The sequence below is a fragment of the Crocodylus siamensis genome, chromosome 10 (assembly GCF_052110815.1).
Source record: "Crocodylus siamensis isolate JL-2025a chromosome 10, ASM5211081v1, whole genome shotgun sequence".
NCBI lineage: Eukaryota > Metazoa > Chordata > Crocodylia > Crocodylidae > Crocodylus > Crocodylus siamensis.
The window spans coordinates 4844409-4867988 of NC_143404.1; the positions used below are offsets into that span (position 1 = coordinate 4844409).

At 59.9% G+C, this 23580-nt stretch overlaps 1 protein-coding gene across 4 annotated transcripts in view; it reads left to right on the forward strand.

Moving 5' to 3' along the window:
- Positions 1-22598, forward strand: part of PDGFRB (platelet derived growth factor receptor beta) — a 40509-nt gene extending 17911 nt beyond the window's left edge. For 3 of the 4 annotated variants that reach the window (XM_090064466.1, XM_090064468.1, XM_090064467.1), the window contains exons 2-23: positions 1123-1208; positions 2456-2752; positions 3662-3928; positions 4820-4950; positions 5066-5240; positions 5376-5568; positions 5697-5812; positions 6432-6555; positions 7698-7906; positions 8937-9034; positions 9360-9492; positions 10296-10400; positions 11207-11317; positions 11538-11691; positions 13022-13188; positions 13467-13585; positions 13866-13988; positions 15315-15426; positions 15586-15685; positions 15804-15909; positions 16410-16636; positions 16966-22598. In XM_090064466.1, coding sequence (XP_089920592.1) covers positions 1157-1208; positions 2456-2752; positions 3662-3928; positions 4820-4950; positions 5066-5240; positions 5376-5568; positions 5697-5812; positions 6432-6555; positions 7698-7906; positions 8937-9034; positions 9360-9492; positions 10296-10400; positions 11207-11317; positions 11538-11691; positions 13022-13188; positions 13467-13585; positions 13866-13988; positions 15315-15426; positions 15586-15685; positions 15804-15909; positions 16410-16636; positions 16966-17122 — 3276 coding nt within the window. In that variant the 5' untranslated portion in view covers positions 1123-1156 and the 3' untranslated portion in view covers positions 17123-22598. The remainder of the gene's footprint in view (positions 1-1122; positions 1209-2455; positions 2753-3661; positions 3929-4819; positions 4951-5065; positions 5241-5375; positions 5569-5696; positions 5813-6431; positions 6556-7697; positions 7907-8936; positions 9035-9359; positions 9493-10295; positions 10401-11206; positions 11318-11537; positions 11692-13021; positions 13189-13466; positions 13586-13865; positions 13989-15314; positions 15427-15585; positions 15686-15803; positions 15910-16409; positions 16637-16965) is intronic. The other variant, XM_090064470.1, reaches the window with a different exon arrangement.
- Positions 22599-23580: the final 982 nt, after the last annotated feature.

Consider the following 23580-nt stretch of genomic DNA (forward strand, 5'->3'; position numbering starts at 1 on the left):
GATGTCTCCCCAAGTCTCTCCCTGCCTCTTTATGGGACAGTGTAGCGGTGGCAGGGGGAGATGGGCTGGCCCCAGAGCACCGAAGCACTGCAAGGAGACTCCAGCCCCGAAATACGTCCCTGCCACGGTGCCCATGCTCCCTCCTCCGGCTCCAGGGAGCCTGGTCGCCACCTGCGCCGTTTGCGGCACGAGCTCCCGGCCCCCGACCGCTTCCAGCAAATCCTTCTGCTCCTTGTTTTCTTTTCCCAGGCCCTGGGTGTTGGTTTCTCAGTGCCTTCCCCTCGCGTGCAATGGGAACCTCTTCCTCTGAGCTCTTTTCTTTTGTTTCTCTCCGACAAATATTTGTCCCCGCATCTGCGGAGGCAGGCGGCACTGGCTGGTTGTCCTCAGCGGGGATAAAGAAGGACACGAGTGGCTCGTTGTCCCTGGAGCAGTTACAGACGTCACCGTTCTGCATAGGACGTGTGAGCTGATAGCCGGGAGGGTTTGGTCCGTTTTCTATGGAAACTATTTGGGAGGGGACAACTGGGTGTCTGAAGCACCTGCTTTCACCTTTGGGGTGGGGGAGTTAGAAAAGCCCAAATCTGACATCTTTTCAGCATTTCCCACCAAACAAAGGTAGACTTTTTCCAGGGAAAACCAACTCATTTGCCAAGCAGCCCTGCCGCCCGCCCCTGGGAGCAAAGGGAGGAGAAGCTAAGAGGCGGAGAAGTGTGGGCGAGCAAAGACAGGGCCTTCCAGCCAGGGCACTTCAAAGCAAGTGAGCTTTCACACAGGGACGAGCAACACGGGAGGCGACTCCTGGAAAGACTCAGTGAAAGCCCCGGTGGCCAGAGACGGCCGCGGAGCGGATCCGGAGTGAGGAAAGCCGGGCAGGCTCGCCAGGAGTGAGAGACAGGGCAAAGGTCGCCTAGTGCTGCAGTCTCAGCCTTGGAAAGCTGGACGGGACTGGGAGCCTCCCAGGCCCTGGCAGCCGGGCACGGGGTTTTCTCATGGGCTGCCACGGCCCCGTCTGCGTGCTCGGGAGCGGGTCCTGCCGCGCCGCCAGCCCGGCCCCGGGGCACCCCAGGGATCCGCTCTGGTCGCAGGATCTCTGCGCTCACTCTGGGTTGCTTTCAACAGGACGTGGCCCGCAGGGCAGCTGAGCCCCTTCACCATGCCTCCTCTGGCTCCGGAGGGACCCTTCCTCCTGCTCCTTCTCCTCGCAGGTGAGCGCATGACGGGGGGCGACGAACTGTGGGGGAACGGTCCGCAGGGCCCGCTTTCATTCGGCCCGGAGAGCTGCTCCCAGATCTCCCTGGAAAGAGGCCTGGCGCACTGCACAAGCAGAACCGCTGGCCCAGTGCAAGCAGCTGGCCTCAGAAGGTATTCATCGGTCCCCCTCATTGCACATGCAAGCTGGCAGGGCCTTGCGGGAGCGGCCCGCGGGCGGGGGGCAGTGCCATGCTGCAGGCCGAGCGGGGCGTCGCGACCCCCTCCGCCTCCCCGACCCCGCTCCCGACGGCAGAGCTCGGGGCAGAGGGTGCAGCGCGGAAGCTGGCAGCCGTGAAGACCTGCCAGGAAGCGACACAGGAAGCCATTCAGGAAGATGTTGCTTTCTGTATCACTTCCAAAGGATTTCCGAGAGAGTTTACTTTCACTCCTCTTTTTTTTTTTTAACCGCTGCATTCCTCCTTCATCCACGGACCTTTCTCCCGCATGGCCCAGAAGGGAGGAGTGCCCTCCCTCTCCACCTCTCCCCGTTACATGCGGTGTCCTAGCTCTCCACCTCTCCCTGTTACATGCATGACCTGTCTGGGCCCGTGGGAGAGGCCGGAGGGACCCCAAGTCAGGAGGGGACAGCACAGCGTGGCTGCAGAGCTGGGTTCATCTCATGACACAGCTGTTTGACTCAGCCGCTCCAGGGCAAACAAGCCCACTTGTTGGGGTGCTGGGCAGCATGAGGGGTCCCTCAAACCACCCTCGGTTGATAGTCGATAGCCCTGGAAAGGTGCTTCACTGCCCTGGGGCTGGCATGATGGCATCATGTCACTGTCCAGTGAGTTTGTCTCCAAGCACAAAGTCTTATTCCCGCCCCCCCCCGCCCTCCATTTTCCAAATCACATCCCCGTTCACACCCTGCATGGGCACAGGCCAAGTGTTGCAGCCTGGCTGGGTGTACACTTACCTCATGCACGCAGGGAAGGGAAGCAGCAAGCTAGCAAAAGTGCTAGCTAGTCACTCACAGGAGCGGGGTGCTTCACCCAGCTTTGCCACAGTCTTGTCCCTTATCCTTGGGCATGTCCCTTAACGCTGCAGTGCCTCGGTTGGCTTTGATGGGGCTAAATGCACTAAGGCTTGCCCCAAGCTCTGGCAGTGCTGATCCAGTGCTGTGTGGGCTCACGGGCAGAAATGCTGCCAGCGGGAGCACCGCCTGGCCCCCGGGTGACTCCCCCACCCTGTCCCTCTCCCCCAGGTCTGCCGGCAGTGACTCCCGGGAGCAGCCAGCTGCACATTTCCCCCAGCGACCCCGAAATCATCCTCAACCTCTTCGGCAGCTCCTCCCTGACGTGCTCAGGGGAGGCCGAGGTGGTCTGGGAGCGGGACCGGCAGCCCCTGGCCGCGTCGCTGGAGCAGAGAGAGGGTGTCTTCTACAGCACGGTCACGCTCCACAACCTGACAGGCCTTGACACGGGCGAGTACGTGTGCACCTACAACCACTCCCTGGGTTGGAAGCAGGCGGAGAGGAAGGCCATCTATGTCTACGTGCCAGGTAGGAGACACAGCACTGCCCATGTGGGGCTCGAGGAAGAGCCCTAAGTAGGAGCCGGTCATGGGAAATGCAAGCAAGGGCCTCCCAGCACAGAGACCCTACCAGGGCAGGGGAACATGAGGGTTCAACTACATCAAAAAGGATGTAGCAGAATTAGAAAAGGTCCAAAAAAGGGCAAACAAAATGATCAGAGGCAGGGAGCAGTTGTGATAACAGGAGAAACTAAAAAAAGCAAAGACTCTTCAGTTTGGAAAGGAGAAGGCTGAGGAGGGATATAATATCGCATCCATAAGGTTTATAAGATCACGAAGGGCAGGGACCAAGCGAACACCAAGTCCCAGAATGCTAGCACTCGGAGGCACCTGCTAAAATGCCTAAAACTAGCCAGAGAAAGGACTTTTTCATGCAATGCATAGTTCACTTGTGGAATTCGTTGCCACGGGAGGTGGCGGGTTTCCAGAAGGGGGCTGGAGAAATTCATGGGTGATGGCTTTCTTAATGGCTGTTGAACAGGGCGGCTGGAGGAGTTTCTTCTGGCATCTCTAGCCCGATACCTGGAGGATGCCAAGGAGAGGATTGAATCGGTGCATCGTTCTAGGGATATCCAGCGTGAGGCTTTCCCTGCGTAACACCCGCTTTGGCCACTGTCAGAAACAACGTAGTGGGCTGAGCCAGGGTGGCACGTCCTGTGCTCTTATGCGTCTCGCTGGGGAGGGGTCCCAACAGTTCAGCACGCATGTCCAAGCAAAGTGGTTGCTTCTCTCCTGTCTTGTGATGGTGATGAGGGTGATGAGGATGAGGATGATTACAGCCTGTCAGAGCTGGGGGGACCCCGCACCAGCCCAGCAGACCACCTCTGCCCCAAAGAGCCGGCAGCCCGCTTGACCAGCGTTTCTCTCCCTCCCGCAGACCCCTCCCTGGTCTTCCTGCCCAGTGACTCCGCGGAGTCGTTCATCTTCACCACGGGCTACGCAGAGGCCACCATCCCGTGCCGCGTGACCGGCCCTGCCTTCCACGTCGCCCTCTACGAGAAGAAGGACGACACCCCGATTCCTGCCACCTACAACAGGCAGCAGGGCTTCAAGGGCTTCTTCGAAGACAAGACCTACATCTGCAAGGCGACGCTGGGCGACCGGGAGGTGGACTCGGACAACTACTACATCTACAGCATCCAGTGTGAGCTGCCCTTCGGCTCCGCTCCTGCCAGGATGGGGCGGGCGGTATTTCATCAGCTTAAGCCAGGATGACTAGGGGCCCCTTTCCTCTCCTGCACCATGTCCCCATGCCTTGAAGGCAGCCCTGTTTGAGGCCGCTCCTCCCTCCTCCCAGTCCGGCCGAGAGAGGGGTTAGGAACAGCTGCCTAGGGGCCCCTCCTCTCCTGACCGGCCTCAGTTCAACGCCGCTGAGTGAGGCTGCGTCTCTGCAAAGAAGGGCAGGATCCAGTTCTCTGTGCTCGTTCGTAGGCCACAAGCTTGTCCCTCCTGCCCCCAGCAAATATTCATGCTAAGCCCTTTTGGCTGTTTTGACCAATAGAGGCTCTTTCCTAGCGTCCCACAGGGGCTCTGCTAAGCGCCAGCTCCTGTCCTGCAGGAAAGGATTATTCGGACATGGCGCAATACAGAAGAGAAGGCCCAAGGCATCCCCTGGGCACCCAGCGCACCCAAGACCTAGTTAAAAATCATCCCCTGCTCTTGGGTCACGGTTCCTTGCTGAAAACCATCCCGGGGAAGTTTTTTTCCACTGAGCTCAGGGGAGATGATGCTGACAATGCCCTGGCTTCCTTGCACACCCAGCCTTCCTATGGCCGAGTCAAGCTCGGGCAGCAAGTGGTCTGCACAGCCACGGCCAGGGCACGGCACCTTCAGAGCAGGATCAGGGCCCTGTTTTGCTCGGGGATGCAGAGACAGCCCTTCCCCCCCGGACAAGGGACAGGCCGGCTGGGGAGTACCAGGCAGCAATGAGTGGGTACCCGCGCTGCCAAAGCACCGGCTGTCGCCGCTCTGCAGAGCTGCTCCTGGCAGGGCTGTCCTCCGCCCTGCTGCCTCACCCCCGCTCCTCTCGTTCCAGCCTCGTCCAGCGTTAACATCTCCATCAGCGCGGTGCAGACCCTGGTGCGGCGAGGAGAGAACATCACCGTCATGTGCACCGTCAGCGGCAACGAGATACTCAACTTCAACTGGGTGTACCCCCGCCTGGAGGTGAGCGCCGGACAGGGGTCGTGCGGGCGGCTCCCGGGGCTGCCTGGGGCTTGCGAGACGCACCTGGCCTGCCGGCCCTCTTTCACCGGGCGGGTTTCCTCCCTGCCCTGTGCAGACGGGCAAGGTGGTGGAGCCGGTGACGGACTTCCTGCCCGGGTCCACCCACGAGATCCGCTCCATCCTGATCATCCAGAACGCGGAGCTGGAGGACGCGGGCTCCTACGTCTGCAACGTCTCGGAGGGCTTCCAGCAGAACATGGACATGAAGGACATCACCGTCAGCGTGGTCGGTGCGTCGGGGTCGTCTCGCAGGCTCCTGGGGGGGGGGGGGTGCAGATTTCCCACCCCCAGCTCCTTGCACTGTTCTGGGGGCAGGCACCAGCCCTGCCCCGCGCTGACCTCCCTGCTCCCCCCGCCCCGAGCAGAGCGCGGGTTCGTGACGTTCCTCTCCGAATGGCGCACCGTGGTGTTTACCGAGATGCACAAGAGCCCCACCGTCCGGGTGCAGCTCGAGGCCTACCCCCCGCCCGCCGTGCAGTGGCTCAAGAACAACCAGCCCCTGACGGTGAGCAGCAGCAGCGACTTCTCCATCACCACCCGCAAGCTGTCGGAAGCCAGGTGCGGCGGGGGCGTGGGGAAGCGGGTCTCAGAGCCTCCCCGGGCCGTCCCGGCTCGGTGCCAGCCCAGGGCCCCGCGGTGGGGCCGCCGGGTGGCTCTTCACGGCCGCGGGATTCTTCTCCCTCCAGGTACGAGACAAATCTGAACCTGGTGCGGGTCGAACCGAAAGAGGGGGGCAACTACACCCTCCGGGTGTCCAACGACGACGACACGCAGCACCTGAGCTTCTTCCTGCAGGTCAACGGTGAGGAGGTGGCATGCACACCCCCGTGTACACATGTGCGCGCGTCCACACATGCGTGCACGTAGATGCACACGCCCATGTACACACTCGTGCATCCGTGCACATGTACATCCATGCACACACATAGGTACACATGCATGCACATCCCTGTACACACGTACGCCCCTGCGCATGCATGCACATGCACACACGCATACACCCATGTGCATATGCACACACATGTATACATGCACACATGTGGCAGACCCCCAGAAGGCTGGAGCTGGAGCAGGCACGCGGAGTCCAGAGGGGGCAAACTCCTTGACATCAGGTCCAGGTTTGTCCCTTCAACCCAGTCCCCCCTCCAGCCCATCGGCTTACAGGAGATGCCAGAAGAAAATCCCCACTGGCACTGCCCGCAATGGAAGAATCGGAGAGCTGGCGCTCACGCTGGGCATCACACAGCAACCGGGAGCCTTGCAAATGGCTGGGGTGGGAGGCACTGTGGTTGGGTCCCCAGCCAGCCCGAGCCCCTTGATCAGCTCCAGCCTCTAGGATGTTTCCAGCACTCACCCGCCACCCCAGGCAGTGCAAGGGGCACCTCTTACACCATGTCCCGCTCCTTGTTCCCTGCCTTCAGTCTCAGCCAAAGTGCTGGCGCTGCACGAGAACCGCACCGTCAAGGGGGAGCAGAAGGTGCTGTGCTCCGCCGAGGGCATGCCGCAGCCGGAGATCAGCTGGTACACCTGCACTGACCACAAAGGGTAAGGGGACACCGCAGCTTTCATTCTCTGCGAAGAGCCATGCGTGCAGCACCTCCTCCCGGGTGAAGCTGGGAACGGCTTCTTCTAGGGGGACCCTAGGGTGGTCACCGTCTCCTGTACAGGCCAGCTGTGCAGCAGGGGGATGGGATCACCAGCTGATGTGCCTTCTGGACTAGTTGGAGCGCTCCAGCTTTAGCGCCCAAGGGGAGGAGACCCCTGTTAGTGGGATCACGGCCTGGACTTTCATCCCACATACAATCATCATCATAGTAATGACGATGATAAATGTCAAGGGGACCAAGTCCTGGCACGGGATCCCGGCTTCCCACTCACTGTACAGTCAGACAAAAAGACAGCCCCCTCATCAACACAACTACCACCCCCGTATACTACAAGACACAGGCAGTGGAGAGAGACCGACATGCAAGGGAGCGCTGTGTGGGTCTGTGGGACGGGCGGCCATCGCATCAAACTGCTGCACGGGAACCGAAGCACTCGTGGTGCAATGTTGCCCTCCTCGACTGCAGGCCAAGCCGGCAGGGATGCCCCTCACACGTTCTGCCCCTCTCCCGATTGTTTTCTACTACCCTGAAAGACCCAGACTTTTTTTAGGCCAGTGGTTTTCAACCATTTTTTAATTTGTGGACCCCTAAAAAATTTCGAATGGAGGCACAGACCCCTTTGAACTATAAGTGTGAGTATTTACATACTTTTGGTTGATCGTAGTCATCTTTCACGGACCTTTTAGACATAGTCTGTGGACCCCCGGGGGTCCGCAGGCCACAGGCTGAAAACCACTGCTGTAGGTCAGACCAAAAGCAATGGGTGCGCTCCCCGCTGCTGGCCACGCACCAGACACAGGCCTTTTGAGAGATCTCTTCCCAGTGCTACAATGGCATCATTCATCCCAGCCCAGCCATCGGTTTCTGGCTGCGAGGGATCAGGCTGGAAAGTAGAAAGCAAACAGACATGACCCGAGCCAGTGGGACTTCATGGGACCTCCCCGCCCCCCAACCTGTGCTGGATCAAGGGGATAAATGAATGGGGCCAGGCTGGCTGCTCTGCTGACAGGGCGGCAGGAGCATTTCTTGCCATGGCGGGTAGAGGAGATGGTCTCCCATCTGCTGCATCTCCCCCACCAGCCAATGCAGCCTCCAGCCCATTCAGCAGCTGGGCAATGCCACGGAGGAGATGCAGCTGCAGACCAATGCCACGTACCACGAGGCGCTGCGAGTGTACCACGTCCACAGCACGCTGCAGCTGCGCCGGGTGGACGAGCCCCTGCTGCTCCGGTGCGCCGCGCAGAACCTGCTGGGCACCAGCCACCGCGACATCAAGCTGGTGCCGCACGGTGAGTCCTGCCATGCCATCCCCGCCCAGCCCGGGCCACGTCCACGCCGCGGTCCAGGGCACAGCCAGGTGGGCAGGGGGAGCCTGCCGAGGCCTAGATGTCCCCGCCCTAGGGGACGACCTCCTTGCGTTGAGGTGGGAGAAGCCTCTGCTGATGCGCAGCCCTTGGCCACCCATGGGTGACCACCAGGGATCGCCTCACTCCCACTATATGCACGTGGGATTAACCAGCCCTGTCCTTCCCTCCCCCAGCAGAGCTCCTGCCTTTGTCTGATGGGTGCAGAGCACCTGGCCCTTTGCACAGTCCCCATCAATGCATGCAGCTGGGCCCCCGAGGTCCGGGCTGAACTGGAAGGGGGTGCAGTTGCACGCACGCCTCTGACCACAGACTTTGCACCGGGACCCACGTTATCCCCCGGCTGTTTGCACTCGGGCACTAGAGGGTGCCACGTCCCTATAGGTCCAGGTGCTGGGCCTCGCTTGAGGTCCCAGACGGAGGGCTTGGATCCCAACAGAGCCAGCTCAGACCAGAGGGTGACCACTGCCTTTCCCTGAGGTCAGTCCTCCTCCCAAAGCCCCCGCAGAGCTCTCCCGTGACCGAGGGGCCGTCAGTCCCTGTCATTCCCTCCCATCCTGGTGTGCTTGTGCCCCCATCCCCTGGGGCAGGGAAGCAGACACGCTCCCTGGGACCCGTGGTGGGGTCTGTGCCGGTGGCAGGGAGGGGAGCAGAGCCTTGGGGACGGACGCCCCTGGGCTGAGCCATCCTAGCGCAGGCCGTGTCTCTTAGCACTTCCCGTGGGAGCGGGTCCAGGAGAAAGACCAGCCAGGAAACACGGTCCCTCTCCCGAGAGGCCTGGCACCATGACGGCTGCCAAGGGACAGACCAGAAGCCCCAAGTGGGCCAGCTGACATCAGGCCTGTGGGGTGTGCGGCAGGGAAGCTGTAATGGGGTGAGGAGAGGGTGAGAGGGGTGCATTGAGGGTGTCCCTGGCTGGAGGGAGCTGACGGCTGTCCATGGGGCGGCATTGCAGCGTTGTCCTTCAAGGTGATCATCATCTCCATGGTCATCCTGGCTCTGCTGGCACTTATCATCACCTTCCTGATCATCCTCATCATCCTGTGGAGGAAGGTACGAGCTGGGAGCCCTCCCCTGTGGAGCCTGGGGCAGGGGCCAGTCCCTCCCGTCAGGCCAGGGAGCTGGCACAGGGAGCTGGGCTGCCCACGCTCTGCTCCCTGGCTGGGATGTCCAGAAGCTGGGCTTCTCGTGGGCGCAGAAACAGGACAGACAGGGTGGTGGGGGGTGTCCCCAGCCATGGGCACCCAGAGGATGCAGGTCATTGCCTGAGGGCAACGTATCCCAGCTCATCTCCTTGCTCGTCCCTCCGACACCGCTCCAGGCTGCGCTCCCTGCCCCCCTCACCCTGAACTCGGTCCCCACCTTTGCCCCGCTCTAGAAACCTCGCTATGAAATCCGGTGGAAGGTGATCGAGTCGGTGAGCTCCGATGGACACGAGTACATCTACGTGGACCCCTTGCAACTCCCCTACGACTCCAGCTGGGAGGTCCCCAGGGACAAGCTGGTGCTGGGTAAGGGGAGGCAGGGAACCCCCCGTAGATGGGCCAAGTGTTGGGGCTATGAAAGAGCAGGGTGAAGTTGTCCTCCAACCACTCTGAAGCCGGCAGATGCCTGCAGCCAGGGCCTGCTGGACTGGAGGGAGCAACATACACTTGCCTGGGGTCTGTATATCCTCCTCCGGCTGCTCATCCGGGCATGTCGACAGCCACAGCTGGGAGAGCAGGAGGAAGGGGGCCCTGGGTTGCAGGGCAGAGCAGAGCAGAGACACTCAGCCAGCCCACAAGGAAAATAGCTGCGTGGCTTTGCACGGGCTGCATCACGCATGGCTGAAGGAGGATGCGCCTAGTGCTCTGCTGCTTTCCAGGGAGAGCCGGAGGGTCTGAGCATCACCAGGTAGACATCCAGGACATGCCGTGGGCTCAGTTTGGGACGGCCTGGTTCTCCCCGGCTGGGGGAGGCACGGGGCTGGGCCAAGGGGCTTAGGTCCGGAAAGCTGGGGAGACCTCTGGCCATGCCGCCTGCCCCCTGGCGGCCGGAGCGGGGAGGCCAGCACCCCTCCTGGACCGGGATGCTGGGTTTTCCCTGTTATTCATGCCATGGCTGGCAGCCCGCTTATTCCAGACGGGCGGAAATCGGCCCTTGTACAAACACCATAGCTCACGGCCGCCGTCATTCCCCAAGGGACGGCTGTGGCTAGGCCAGTCAGTCCGGCAGGGGACATGCCTTTTCCAGGCAGCTGCCTTGCGGGCCCCTCCTTCCCCTGCGTGACGGCCCCTGGGGTTGCCAACAGCCTCGCGCTGGTGTTTTTCTGCAGGCCGCATGCTCGGGTCCGGGGCCTTTGGCCGTGTGGTGGAGGCTACAGCCCACGGCCTGAGCCACTCGCAGTCCTCCATGAAGGTGGCCGTGAAGATGCTCAAGTGTGAGTTTCCCGCTGGGTTCAGTCGCCGTCTCCCTCCTCCCAGCCCTGGGCACAGCGGGGTCTGAGCCGTGCCAGCTCTGGCTCTGGTCGGTCATGGCTGATCTAGTGCCCTGGCCCCTGGCTACTGTGGCCAGAGCATGACACCTGTGCGTTGCCGTCTTCCTTGCCCTGCCTCTCAAGGGCTAGGTTTCATATAGTTTCATAGTTGGTCGGGTCGGAGGGACCTGAGCAGATCATCTAGTCCGAGCCCCTGCCATGGCAGGAAAGAGTACTGGGTCAAAGGACCCCAGCAAGGTGTTCATCCAGCCTCCTCTTAAAGCCCCCCAGGGTAGGAGCCAGCACCACTTTGCTTGGAAATTGGGTCCAGACCCTAGCCACCCTGACCGTGAAGTAGCGCCTCCTGATGTCTAGCCCGAATCTCCCCTCTGCCAGCTTGTGCCGGCTATTCCTGGTCACTCCTGGCAGTGCTCGGGTTGCATTTATCTCCCTTATGCTATTTGGCCAGCATCGGCAGGGGTGGGAATAGCACATCCTTTTGCTGAAGCACTGGTAAAAGCCCTTCTGGGCTGACAAAGGAGGTTTCTGGCGCCTGCTGCTTGAAACTAGGGGACTCTGGCAGCAAAGCTGCGGTGGCAGTAGCCCCATAAGGGAGCTGAGCCCCATGTCAGAGCCAAGGTTGACACGGCAGGACCCTGGCTCCCAGCCCCAGACTCGCGCTGCCGCGCAGTCTCCACGAGGGCTGTGCCCATCTCGGAGTCGCACCCTCGCCCCTCACACTTCATCCCGTGGGTGCCTCTGTTGCACAGCTACTGCCAGGAGCAGCGAGAAGCAAGCCCTGATGTCCGAGCTGAAGATCATGAGCCACCTGGGGCCTCACCTGAACATCGTCAACCTGCTTGGGGCCTGCACCAAAGGAGGTACCTCCTGCCTCCCCCTTCCCTCACCTGGAAACCACGCCTAGGCCACGCAACCCTCTTCTCAGGATCTTTGGTGTTTCAGCTCAGGGCAGGGCAAGATGGGGGAGAACATTTTTCAGTCCCACCAACCTTCCCCTGAGCTAAGCAGCCTGTTTCCCACCCAACGCAAGTGATTTTCTGCCTTCAGGCCCCCCTGACTCGATGGTCTTTGCTCCCCCAGGCCCCATCTACATCATCACGGAGTACTGCCGCTACGGAGACCTGGTGGACTACCTGCACCACAACAAGCACACCTTCCTGCAGTACTACAGCGAGAAGAGCAGGCGGGAGGCCGAGCTCTACGGAAACACCTTCAGCGAGGACCAGATCCAGAGGTGACCGCTCGGCAACACCCTTCGGGCTTACAGCCATCTCAGGCCCTAGCAATGGAGCCACGTCCTCTCTGGGCTGTGCCGCTCCAGGGACTGTGTTCTCCAGGCTGAAGGCAGGTGACTTTGGGGAGATCTGCAGGCCAGAGCTACACTGGCCAAGTCCAGCAAAGAAACCAGGTGTTCCCGGCACATTTCGGGGCCCTGGTTTAGTTCTAGCTGTGCATTTTCGGGGCCCAAGGGCCCAGTGCCCTGGTGCATCCCGGTTCTTTCCCAGCCTCACGCAGCAAAGCCACGGGAGCGCATGTGCAGAGAGGCGTTGCAGCGGGGAGTTGCAAAGCAGCTTTCCGCCCAGCGCGCAGAGGTGCTAGTGGAAGGGGCAGCATCTGCATACGCTGCTAGACCACTTGCAGCTTCCCTTCCAAGGCAGACGAGACAACTATTAAAACAGAGCAACGGGAACAGTCTGGACTCGGTCTTCAAGTACAGACCTTGAGGGAGTCTCTGAGCTGTGGCATCCTCACAGCCTGGGATTTCTGTCCACCAGGGTCACTGGTAGGGCCACATGTTTCCAAAAGGAGGTGCCTGGTCTTTGGTACCTGTGGCTACAACCCTCACCGTGTGCACCATGCCAACACACGCAAATACCTAATTAGGCATCTGCTTAGTATTTGCTCATGCATACACACACAATTTGCAGGTGTAAGCAGACAAAGCTATACGCAGACCTCCATGCAATCTCCCCTGTCCTGTGCCCTGCCTTTCTGCTCTCATGTGAGCACCCTCCAGGACAAACAGCTGCATGGGGAAACCAGAGATACAACATTGCAGCAGGCGGGTGAGACGCTGGCTGCCTCCCCAGCCCTTTGGGAGCATTTGACTCCTGCCGCCCCCCCCGAGCAGAGATCGTGATTCATTCCCGGTGCTCCCAAACACTGTCCCAATGAGCCCCCCAGTCCTGCCAGGGGCTTCCACCATCCCTGACGGTGGAGAATGAAATCCAGTCAGATGTTAGGCATGTGCAGATCAACTGCAGACACTGCAATTCTTCCAGAAATCCCAGGCGCCCATGTGTCAGCACAGCATCTGCTCCCAGCTGTCGCTGCTTTAGGCACGCAGCTGGTCACCGGCATGTGCCAGTGCCTGCTTCGTGCACAGATGTGTGCACGCACGACTGAGATGCAAGTGTAGGCGGGCAGCTGCCAGTGCCGACCGCTGGAATAGAGCTCCATAAATGCAGCCTCCTTTCCCAGCATGGCAGGGACAGGCCAACCCTCCTCTCCGCCTGCCTGCACTGAGGGGTTCCTTTGCTTCCCTGTCCCCCCCCGCTCTGCAGGCAGACATCCGTGTCCGTCGAGAGCGATGGAGGCTACATGGACATGAGCAAGGACGACTCCCTGGATTACGTGCCCATGTCGGATATGAAGGGAGAGATCAAGTACGCCGACATCGAGGCCTCCAACTACGGCACGCCGTACGAGCTGGACAGCTACTCCCCATCAGGTACGTGCCGGCGCTGCTCGGGGCCAGGGAAGGACGCATGGGTTGTACCAGGGTCGCTGGCCCCTGTGGCTGGAGCGTGACCGAAAAGTCACATCCATGGAGGTAACATATTTGGGCCGAGCTGGACCATCTCCCACACCGAGGTGCCTTGGCTTCTCCCCTCCAGCTGCGGAGACCCGACAAGCCCCAAAACCACTTCCTTTCTGCCCGGTTGAGTCAACGTGGAGGACTGCTGACAATGCTCGCTGTGTTTCTGTCCCTTGCTCTGTTCCTTCCAGCTCCTGAGAGGACAGACCAGGCAACCTTGATCAACGAGTCCCCCATTCTCAGCTACACGGACCTCATCGGGTTCAGCTTCCAAGTAGCCAACGGCATGGAGTTCCTGGCTTCCAAAAATGTACGTATGCAGTGCTGCTCGGCGTGTGCAAGGCAGGTAACACAGCTTGTCCTGGGGAGGCCAAAAGCCCCCGCGTCTCCGCCGCAGCTTCCACAGGAGCTCACTCCCTACCCTCTGTCGGTGGAGCCCACTCGGGAGACAACGGGCCTTTTCACGGAAGAGCGGCAGACCGTCTCTGCCTGCAGATTGCAGCCAAGCCTGGCTCAAATCCGACCAGGTCCACACTCCAACCCCCCCGAGTCAGCGCTCAGCCCTCTGACGGCTGTCCCCTGCTCCGCAGTGCGTGCACCGTGACCTGGCGGCAAGGAACGTGCTGATCTGCGAGGGGAAGCTGGTGAAGATCTGCGACTTCGGGCTGGCCCGGGACATTGTGCGAGACTCCAACTACATTTCGAAGGGCAACGTGAGTAGCCGGGAGCCGGGTGTCTCCGCGATGCCCTTCCTCCCTGTCCTGCTCACCCAGGTGAGGTGTCTTTACCGGGCTACTAGCCCTGTGTGGGGCAGAACTAGCCTGGGATAACCCCTGCCTGAGAGCACACGTAGGCCATTGTCCCACTGGCAGCAGCAAGGCTCATTGTTCCCCATGATGCCTGGCCTGTGGCTTTGCACGGCCTCGTGGAACGACATGCTTTTGCTTTCTAGGCTCACACGCAAGCAGTTAGGGAACTGCAGCTGCAGTAGTGATATCATGCTACCACGGCCCCTTCCAGCTCGGGCCCCGGGAGTGCTCTAGCACCTCGCACGCCATCCCCCGTTGCAGCGAGCAGCTTCGAGTCGCCGGTCTCGCACGCTTCTGCACCCAGCACGAGGGCTCTCCAGAAGGGAGGCCTGGGCTTGCAAGCAGGGAAAAGTTCCCATGATGCGAACGAACGTCCTCCCCACGTCCTCTCCTGGCTTAACATGCCTGAGCCGCGGCTTGGGGGCATCGCGGGAGGAGAGCAGGAATCCCTGGCTCTTAGCGCGCACTCGCACGCCCATCTATCCATCTCAGCGCGCTTTCCAAAGGGAAGACTGTCATCAGCTGCATTTTGCTGTTGGGGAAACTGAGGCACAGGGAGGGGAAGTCACTTGCCCACAGTCGCCCAGCAGGCCCACGCAGAGCCTCGTGTCCTGAACGCCAGCCCAGGGCTCTAGCCAGCCGGCTGCAGTAGCGGTCCCGTGGCCTGGGGAAATAGGTGAAGGAGGAAGGCAGGTTCAGTCTCCCTCCTTCCCTTCTCCCCCTGAGCAATCACAACCTGGTATGCAAAAACGGGAACTAAATAACCAAATCTCATTGCTGGAAAGCAAGGCTCGGCCCCTGCTAGCCAAGGGGCCGGGCCGTCAGAGCCTGGGCGGGGAGCAAGGTCCCTCCTGCGTGGGGCTTTCCAATGTAACTTCAGCGTGGCTGCCTTTCCTGATAAAACAGGAAACGAAACTCAGCTCCCTTGCAACGTTTCCTGGGGATTATTTTTTATATCCCTTGCGCAAGTGGATCCATGTCCAAAGCATGCGGCAGAGCCCTCAGCGGGGCCTCTCCCAGGGGGTCTCGAGGCCTCCAGGCTGGAGTAGCACAGGCGATGCTGTATCCACCTCCCATCAGGCCCTGGCCTGTCCCGAGCCTAACAGATGGATGTCCGTACCACACAAGTGCAGTGAGGGGCTGGAGTCTGCATCCCCCTCCCGCCGGCACAGACATTACCCTCATTGCCCGGCGGCCCAAGCCCATTCCCGCTTTGTGTTTTCCTCGCAGACTTTCCTGCCTTTGAAGTGGATGGCGCCTGAAAGCATCTTCAACAACCTGTACACGACCCTGAGTGACGTCTGGTCTTTCGGGATCCTCCTCTGGGAGATATTCACGCTGGGTAGGTGTCCTGAAGCTCGGCCCTTGGCGAGGCACCGCCAAACCAGGGCGTCTTCTCTCCATTTCTCACCCACGCCAGGAGAAAGACCCCAGTCCTGAAGCCCCTCTTGTCCCCCGTGGGTCCCTTAGGCTGATTTCCTGCTCTCTTTTCTGCTCCAAGGTGGGACGCCCTACCCTGAGCTGCCCATGAACGAGCAGTTTTACAACGCCATCAAGCGGGGCTATCGCATGTCCAAGCCCACGCATGCCTCCGAGGAGATGTAAGTGCTACCCACCCACATCCCCACTGGCCTTGCATCTTCGGGTGCCTCCCCACCTCGCTGCCCCCACCCTCCAACTCCTTGCGCTGAGCTTTCCCCTCCACCTCTGCCTCCCCAGCTACGATATCATGCAGAAATGCTGGGAAGAGAAGTTTGAGATCAGACCTTCCTTCTCGCAGCTGGTGGTGCTGATGGGGAACCTGCTGATGGACGGCTACAAGAAGGTACGTCCCCCGAGCGCCCGGGTGCCTGCACACTGGGGACAGATGAAGGGGTCTGGGTGTACCGCTCCCACCCTTTATCAAGCCCGTTGGGTCAACCGCGTTAATCCGCAGATCAGGCCGCCCGATCTGACATCCCGCTCGGTTGGTGCATTTAAAGGAATATGACTGCCCTGCTCCCTTTGGGATGGTCTGTGGTAGAGGCCAGCAAAAAAAAGCCTGTCCAGCAACATTGCCCAGTTTGTTTCTGGGACGTATGAAAAAAAACCAAACGCAAGCATCGTCTCGTGGCTCACGCCCAGCCCCGAGCTCTGTCCCTGGCTCTTCCCCAGTCTCAAGCCACTCTCTTCCACATCTTCAACCACTGGCAGCTTTTAGGTGCTTGATCTGCCCCTTGCACGGGCTCTGGAGTGTCCCCTTAGATGCCCGAGGGAGCAGGGAGAGCTGACAGGGTCCCAGCTGGCCTCACGCCGTGTTTCTTTGCCACTTGCCCACGGGCGCAGAGGTACCAGCAGGTCGATGAGGAGTTCCTGAGGAGCGACCACCCTGCCGTTGTCCGCACTCAGCCCAGGATCCCTGGGGCGAACGGCGCCCAGCACAGCTCCAGCAGCATCCTCTACGCGGCCGTGCAACAGAACGGAGGGGACAACGACTACATCATCCCCCTGCCCGACCCCAAGCCCGACGGAGCGGACGATATCCCCCAGGAAGCTTCTGTCAGCCGGGCCAGGTAGGCAACCGAGGCTCCTCGTGCTTGCCCCTGCTTTGACCTCCCCCCCGGCCTTTCTGCAAGCACCGGGGCGGAAAGGGTGGGCTGTGATATGAGCAGGGAAGGCAAAGCTGGGATCTTCTCCCTGTCCCTCCAGGATCCTTAGCATTACCCACTGCCTGCGCCCCGTCCTGCCCACCCAGGCCGCCAGCTGGCATGCAGCATCCTCACGCTGGCAGGCGACACATCCCTGTTATCACGGCACGGGAGAGCCACGTGGGTCCCTCTCCGGCCACGAGAAACTTCAGGCAGAGCATTTATTCCTCTGCTCCTTTCTCCCCTCCCTTCAGCTCTACACTGAACGAGGCAAACACCTCATCGACGATATCCTGCGACAGCCCCCTGATCCCAGCGCAGGACGAGGAGCCAGAACCGGACCCGGAGCTGAAGCCAGGCTGCCAGGAGCCGAGCCCTGGGCGTCACGACGCGGAGGAGAGCTTTCTGTAGCTGGCTCTGGGCTGACGCTGCACCTCACCCACCAGGGAGATGGGCCGGGGGCCAACCCAAGCTGGCAGAGCCGTGCCACGCATCAGGGGACCCCCGTGCCTCAGCGCTCCTCTTTTCATCCCCTTCCAGCACTGCCTGGGGAAAGACGGACGCATTCCCGTTGTGTGCCAAAGGACCATGCGCCAGCCCCCACCCCGTCCCATCACTACGCACCATCCCAGCAACCCAGCTGTGGAAGAGCGGAGGCATCTGCTCGCAGAGAAACCTCTTCTCACCACGAAGGGAGACGCCGTCTCTGTGGGAGACGCTGCCTTTCCCTCGGCTTCATTGTATATCCCAGCTCAAATGCATGGCGCTGAATCCCAGCTCGTCTCAGCGTCCGCGTCGCAGCCACGCGGTGGTCACAGCAGAGACAGCCCCCTCTCGTAGCTCGCTGGCGAGGCGAGGAGAAGCCAAAAGGCCACGCTCCAGCCATTACGAGAAAAGGGATTCTCCCTCCAGCACAACCAAGGTATAGCGACTGCCGAAAAGAGGCCTGCGGTGGGTCTCAGAGACGATGAGCCGCCAGCCGGCACGCTCCCACCCTCCGGGGCGTTTGAGACGGGGCAGCACCGCAAGCACTGTGGTACAGGTACCCGTGGCGCTGGGCCACGTTGCTGCAGGCATCCCAAGGGGCTGGCCTGGATTGAACCCTCCTTCTGCCCAGAGCTGCACCCTGGGCTCCCAAGGGCATGCCAGGACCTGGAGACGCTCAGAGCTGTCTTCTCCTGTGCGAACGCTAACCCCGATCACTCGCTTCAAGGGAACAAGCCAGACCTCTTCATTCACCATCCGGGGCCAGTATAAGGAAGGAATGGCTACCTGCTCAACGTGATGTGCCGCTGAACCTGGCTGGGAAGGTCTCCCATGCCGGCTGTGTGCTGTCTGTGGGGACCGGGGACCAGGTAGATTCAGGGGCTTGTCTGAGTTCCCCTTCCCCTCAGGACAGGGGGTGTCAACTGAGCCTCTTTCCCTAGGCAAAGCCATGCTGGGTGGCCAGGGTGCGGGCATCCCAGCCTAGGAGGCCCAGAGACATCTCACATAAGAGAGAGAGAGAGAAAGAGAGGCTGTGAAGCCCCCTGAGTGCCACGCCGCGTGGAGACCCTCTCTCCTGCTTCACACCCAGCATTTCAAACTGTGCGAAGTCCCTGCCCGGGTGGGCAAGAAGCAGCCCAGCCGCGGTAGCAAGGGGAATCGCTTCAACTGGGGAGCCCGCAGTTTTCCTCCTTCGAGAGCACTGCGTGGACTCGAGCCTTTCGCTCCCTGCCCTGGGTCTCCATCCCCTCCTTCACCGTCCCCTCCCCAGCCGCACTCAGCGGCTGCATCCCTCCGGAGAGAGCCGGTCAGACACTGGGGTGACCCTTTGTTCATAGCGGCCTCGCCAAAGCTAGACCGAGGGGAACGGGCATGTCCCGTGAGGTTTGCCTTGCCAGTAAAATGCAGACACGGTTATTGGTAGCCAGCAGAGTGCTGCTGATAATAACCACGGTCAGTTCAGTTCGTCTTTGCCAGCCGGAGAGGCCAGCCTTCCCAGCATCCAGAGCACCCGCCCCGTGAAGAGCAAGCATTTTTTCCCCACGTGCCAGTCCTCTAGTAAGCTCCATGTGCCATGAACAGCCCCCAGGCCACAGGGAGGCAATAACACCGCAGCTGCGTGGGGCGAGACCCCTTTACCTTTACGTGGCGGAGGCTCGGGTGGGTACGTGCCACCACAAGGTCAGCCCGTGGGGTATCACTCCCACACTGCGAGTGGCACGTATGCTCCACCCGGGTGGGCTCGGGGGGTCCCTGCACGGTCACAGGCTTTACCTGCCAGGCTGGTTTCTCTCTTCACGGCGCCTCTTCTTACTCCTTGCAGCTGAACATGGGATCATAGCTCTGGAAGGGACTTCCCGGGGTAAAGCCCATGCCTGCTGTTGCAAACACGGTATCATACAATCCTGTTCCCACTGGGAGCTTAGATGCTGGATGCGTCTGAGGGTTTGGACAGGGCGGATCCTGCCTCGGGCAGGGGGTGAGACTAGACGAGCTCTGGAGGGCCCTTCCAGCCCCATTTCTCTGTGATGTCTGCAAATGACTGATCAGGCCCCGTCTTTAAAAAAAGTTAGGCCTCTTGCCACCACTCTGACTGATTTATTCTTGGATTACTTCTTCCTGCAGACTATAGGTATGCATGGCCAGTGGGATCCCCCTTTGTTCTGCTGCCAACATCGTCCTTCAGCGTGAAACGCTTTCTTCCCTCCCTGCTGTCTCCTTTCCTGCCGTACTTTCGGAGAGTAATCCAAGCCCCTCTCCTCTTGCTAAGCTGAGCAGCCCAGCCGGCTGCGTTCCTCTCATAAGCCAGGCTCTCCACTCCCCTCCTCTTCCTCATCGCCCGTCTCTGCACCTGTTCCCGTTTCACTTCATCTTTCTCGAATGTGGGTGGCCAGCACGGTGCCCAGGATCCCAGATGGCATCCTACCATTATCTTGCACAACGACTTTCATACTTCCCTCTCTCTGTGGAAAATACCTTGAGTGATCGATCCTGGCACTGCACCGGCCTTCTCCACAGCTGCATCGCAGGGGAGGCTCGGAGCCAACCTGCGATCCACAAACGCAACCAGACCGTTCTCCTCTGCTGCGCTGGAGCCGAGGGATTGTCAGCACATAGCAGAAATTCTTGCCGTCAGCCCTCAAGTGCATGATCTTGCCCTTTGCACTTTTAAACGCCCTCCGTTCTGGTTACTCCAGTCCCCAGGGCCTTCTGCTCTCCCACTGGATTGACAATGTTCCCAAATTCGGTTTCATCAACCGTTTTCTTTCCCTTTCTCCTACATTTTGTGCCAAAGTCCTCAATGAAATAAGATCAGTCTCAAGGCTGATGCTTGACTTGTTCCTCTAATAACTCCCCTCTCGCCTGAGGCTTCCCCGGGTAACCAGTCGCCATCTCTCCTTCAGCCAGTCCCTTGCTCACTTTACAACATCTCATATTAATGTTCAGCTTCACTACCCATTTCCCACATGTCACCGTATCGGATGCTTTTCTGCTGTCCTGAGAGATGTGATCTACCGCCTATCACAGATTAGACAGCCTAGCAAAGAAAGAGATCAGACTGGTCTGGTTTAGCTCCAGCAAACCCAGGTTGTATTTTCTCCCTTGTTTTTTTAAACTTTTCCCTCATTGTCTCTATTCTTTCCTTCAAAGCTCCTCTGACACCTGGCCTGTTGCTGAGGACAGCTTAACAGGCCTGTTGTTGCTCTGATTACTTCCCCCCACCCTCCATCTTCAAACAGTTCTCCAACCAGTTGGCATCACCCTTAAGTTGCTAGAGTTACTAAAATAGTTGCTGCCGAGCCCGTTATTGCACTCCGTGGTATTTTCAGGTCTTTGCTTGAAAAACCCCATTAGCTGCTGCATCTCTGCGCAACGTCGCGCTGCACGCATCAGACCTTCTGGCTCTGGGGGTGGGTGTCACGGGCAAAGGGAACCCGATGCCAGTCTGATGCTTTGTGGCCCTGTCTGGGCTCGACATGAAGCGTCCGATCTGCTTTCCGCTCAGCCGCAGAACTTAGTTTCACATCCTGCCCAGGGTGTGCACTGAGGTTGCTGCCTTGCTGCTGCAGTAGGAAGTCAGTGTGGAGGTTGCTGGCCAGGTGAGCGCCAAGCGAGGTAAGACACCAGCCCGGTGGCCCCAGGAACCCCAAGGAGGGAACCCCTTTTTCCAGAGAGAGGACTCCACTTGGCTCAATTCACATCGGAAACAGCTCTGGGGAAAGGCCCCCAGGTGCCCAAACCGGCCTGGATTTAGGGTTCACTGCCTCTCTCTCTCTCTCCCCCCCCCCCCACTTCTGACATTCCAGCCCCCGGGAAATCAGACCACGGGGGACAAAATACCATAACATTTCCATCGCCATCAGTTGTAACCAGGATGCGTCCGATCCTGTTCAGAAGGGAACCGACGCCTCTAGGGTTTTGTTTATGTGGTCGGCTGTTTGGCTGTGAGGTTTGTGCGTGTGTAGAGATGAGCCCAAACTGAACCCCACATCCCAGCCCCCCGAATCTTTCCAGCCTCCGCAAAGGGAATCCAGTTCTGCGGTTTGGGCCCATCTCTACCGTCTCTCTTTAATTGTATGTTACTCCGCAGCTCGTCCGACATTATCAGCACCAGTAGAAGCCCCTTCTTCCTGCCAGCCACTATTCCTTGTGCTTTGTATACCCGGGGGATGCCCGTCACGCTGCAGTGTTTCTTTCCATGTTTAAGACGCTTCTCATGCTGACGTGCACGCGGTTTGTAGTCCTCTTGTCTTCTGCTCCTCGGATGTGTTGTTTAAGCCAGAAGAGTCGTGTCCAGTGTTTGGCGCTGCGCTGTGAAATTCAGAGCGTGGTGGACTTGACTTGCAATGAGCTGCTTCGGTTCCCAGCCCCAGGGACCCTGCTGGAGGGGGCTTCCCAGTGGCAGGAGTTAGCCAGGCACCGACAAAGAGCAGCCACTAGAAAGTTGGCCAAAGTGGGGAAATGCCCCCTCGTGCAGGCCCAACAGCTGGGAGGTTCAGGGCCAGGTGGACAGAAACGTCCAAGAGATTTGGTAATAGGGTGGGACGGATACACCGGGGGCACCACGTTAGATGCCAGTGCGTGACCCTGGATGGAGGCAGGCAGGGGGTCTCCTCACTCCATCTTTTGGGAGAGCTTTACCAAAGGCAAGCGCCCCTCCGCAGGGTTCACTCCTCATTCACACGTCACACCTTGGTGCTGCCACCAAGCCCAGCTTTGGGGTCACGGTAGCGGTGCCCAGAGTGCCCACACACGCCACGGTGCAAGGAACCGTGGCCGCCAGCCAGAGCAGCCCCCGAGAGCTGGCAGGGCCACGCACAGCAGCACGGCTCAGCGACGGCACGTCCCTTCAGAGAGCAGCCGAGCGGCAGCTCCTGGGCACCTGCAGGCCCTGCCATCCTGGCCCTGCCTGGTGAAGCCTACCAGGGCCTCGGGCTGCCTCCCAGACTGCTGCCACGGCCTGAAGTCACTCACCTGGGTGGCACTGCAGCAGCTGGGATGACAGCAGACCTGGGGGCTGCAGGACCGGGAGGGTGGGGAGAGTCAGGACTTCTCCCTAATCCGATGACACATTACCTGGTGCCTCCTGCCCCAGCAACATGCGCCTGTCCTGGGCTCTTCCTCCGCCACGTTCATGCCTGGATGGAAACATCTCCTCCACTCGTCTTCGGCGTTAGCCTGTCTTAAGCCGTGGGGGGTGGGAGGGAGAAGCCAAACTGAGATCAAACTACGGTACCAAAGAGCTAATGTCCTCCTAGGTGTTTACAAGCGTGTTAGTAGGACTCTTATTACATCACATTTATACCCGTGAGATATTATTTTTATGCTGTAAACTTTACACAAGTGTTTTTAAAGACAAGTTTTTTTAAAAATTAAAAGGTTTGGTTTTGTTTTTCTTTTCCATCCTTTGTTTGCTCGCCATTCCTGGATGTTTTTTGCTGGGTCCCCCCCCCCGTAATCTCTCATCTGGTTGCATTTGGGCTTTATTGGGAATGAAGATTAGCCGCGGTGAGGGTGAGAGAGAAGAATGTTAATGCGTTGCGTATAGCCGCTGGCTTAGGCAAGGCTAAGCTGGGGTACCAAGCGGAGAGCAAGAGAGCGACGGCCTCATAGCCAGGCGCTGAACCCACAGCCCCAGTGCGGGAGCGGGTCCCGTGGGCACGGAGGAGGCAGGTGAGTAGATGGAGCTGGAGACGCACAATTCAGCGGCTCCCTGCTAACGATCCCCGGGGAGGGAAGGGTCCAGGGGTTCCCCCATCCTGCACAGCCAGCCCCGAACGCCGAGCTCGGGGCAGCGTCCACTGTCCAGCAGGGTGGCCTGTCTGGCAGCCAGAAACCACGTCACCGACAGATCTGTGGGGAGAGATCCATCTTCCCCATGGCTCCCCTCCATGGGCTCCCCTCGCCCTTCTCCCCTAACTTAGGACTTGTGCAGGGCCCCTCCAAATAGTTTGCAACCCCCTCCGCTCACACTCTTTACAGGGACACCAATAAATCCCTACACCCTAACCCCACCGCCATGCCAGGTCCCACCTCCTACCACACCTGCTGCCCCCCATCCCCTCTGCCCCCGGAGAGCTGAAGCATGGAGAACAAGGCTCCCCAGGACACCAAGCTGTCCAGCAGCCCCCTCCTGCGTGCTATGGCTCCGATGGGACTGTGCATCCCTGTCCAGCCCGTGATGTCGAACCGCCCCGTGCAGAGAGAAAGGGACAGCAAGTGTCTCGGCTTTCCACCAACAGTTTGTAAACCTGCCCTGCGAAGCCTGCCTGTGCCTGCCTGGGTGAGTGTTGCACTGGTGCCCCGCAGGGACCCCCACTATAGCCATCGCCCCAGGTCCAGACACCAGCACAGAAAAACCTCCTCCCCAGGCAGTCCCAGGT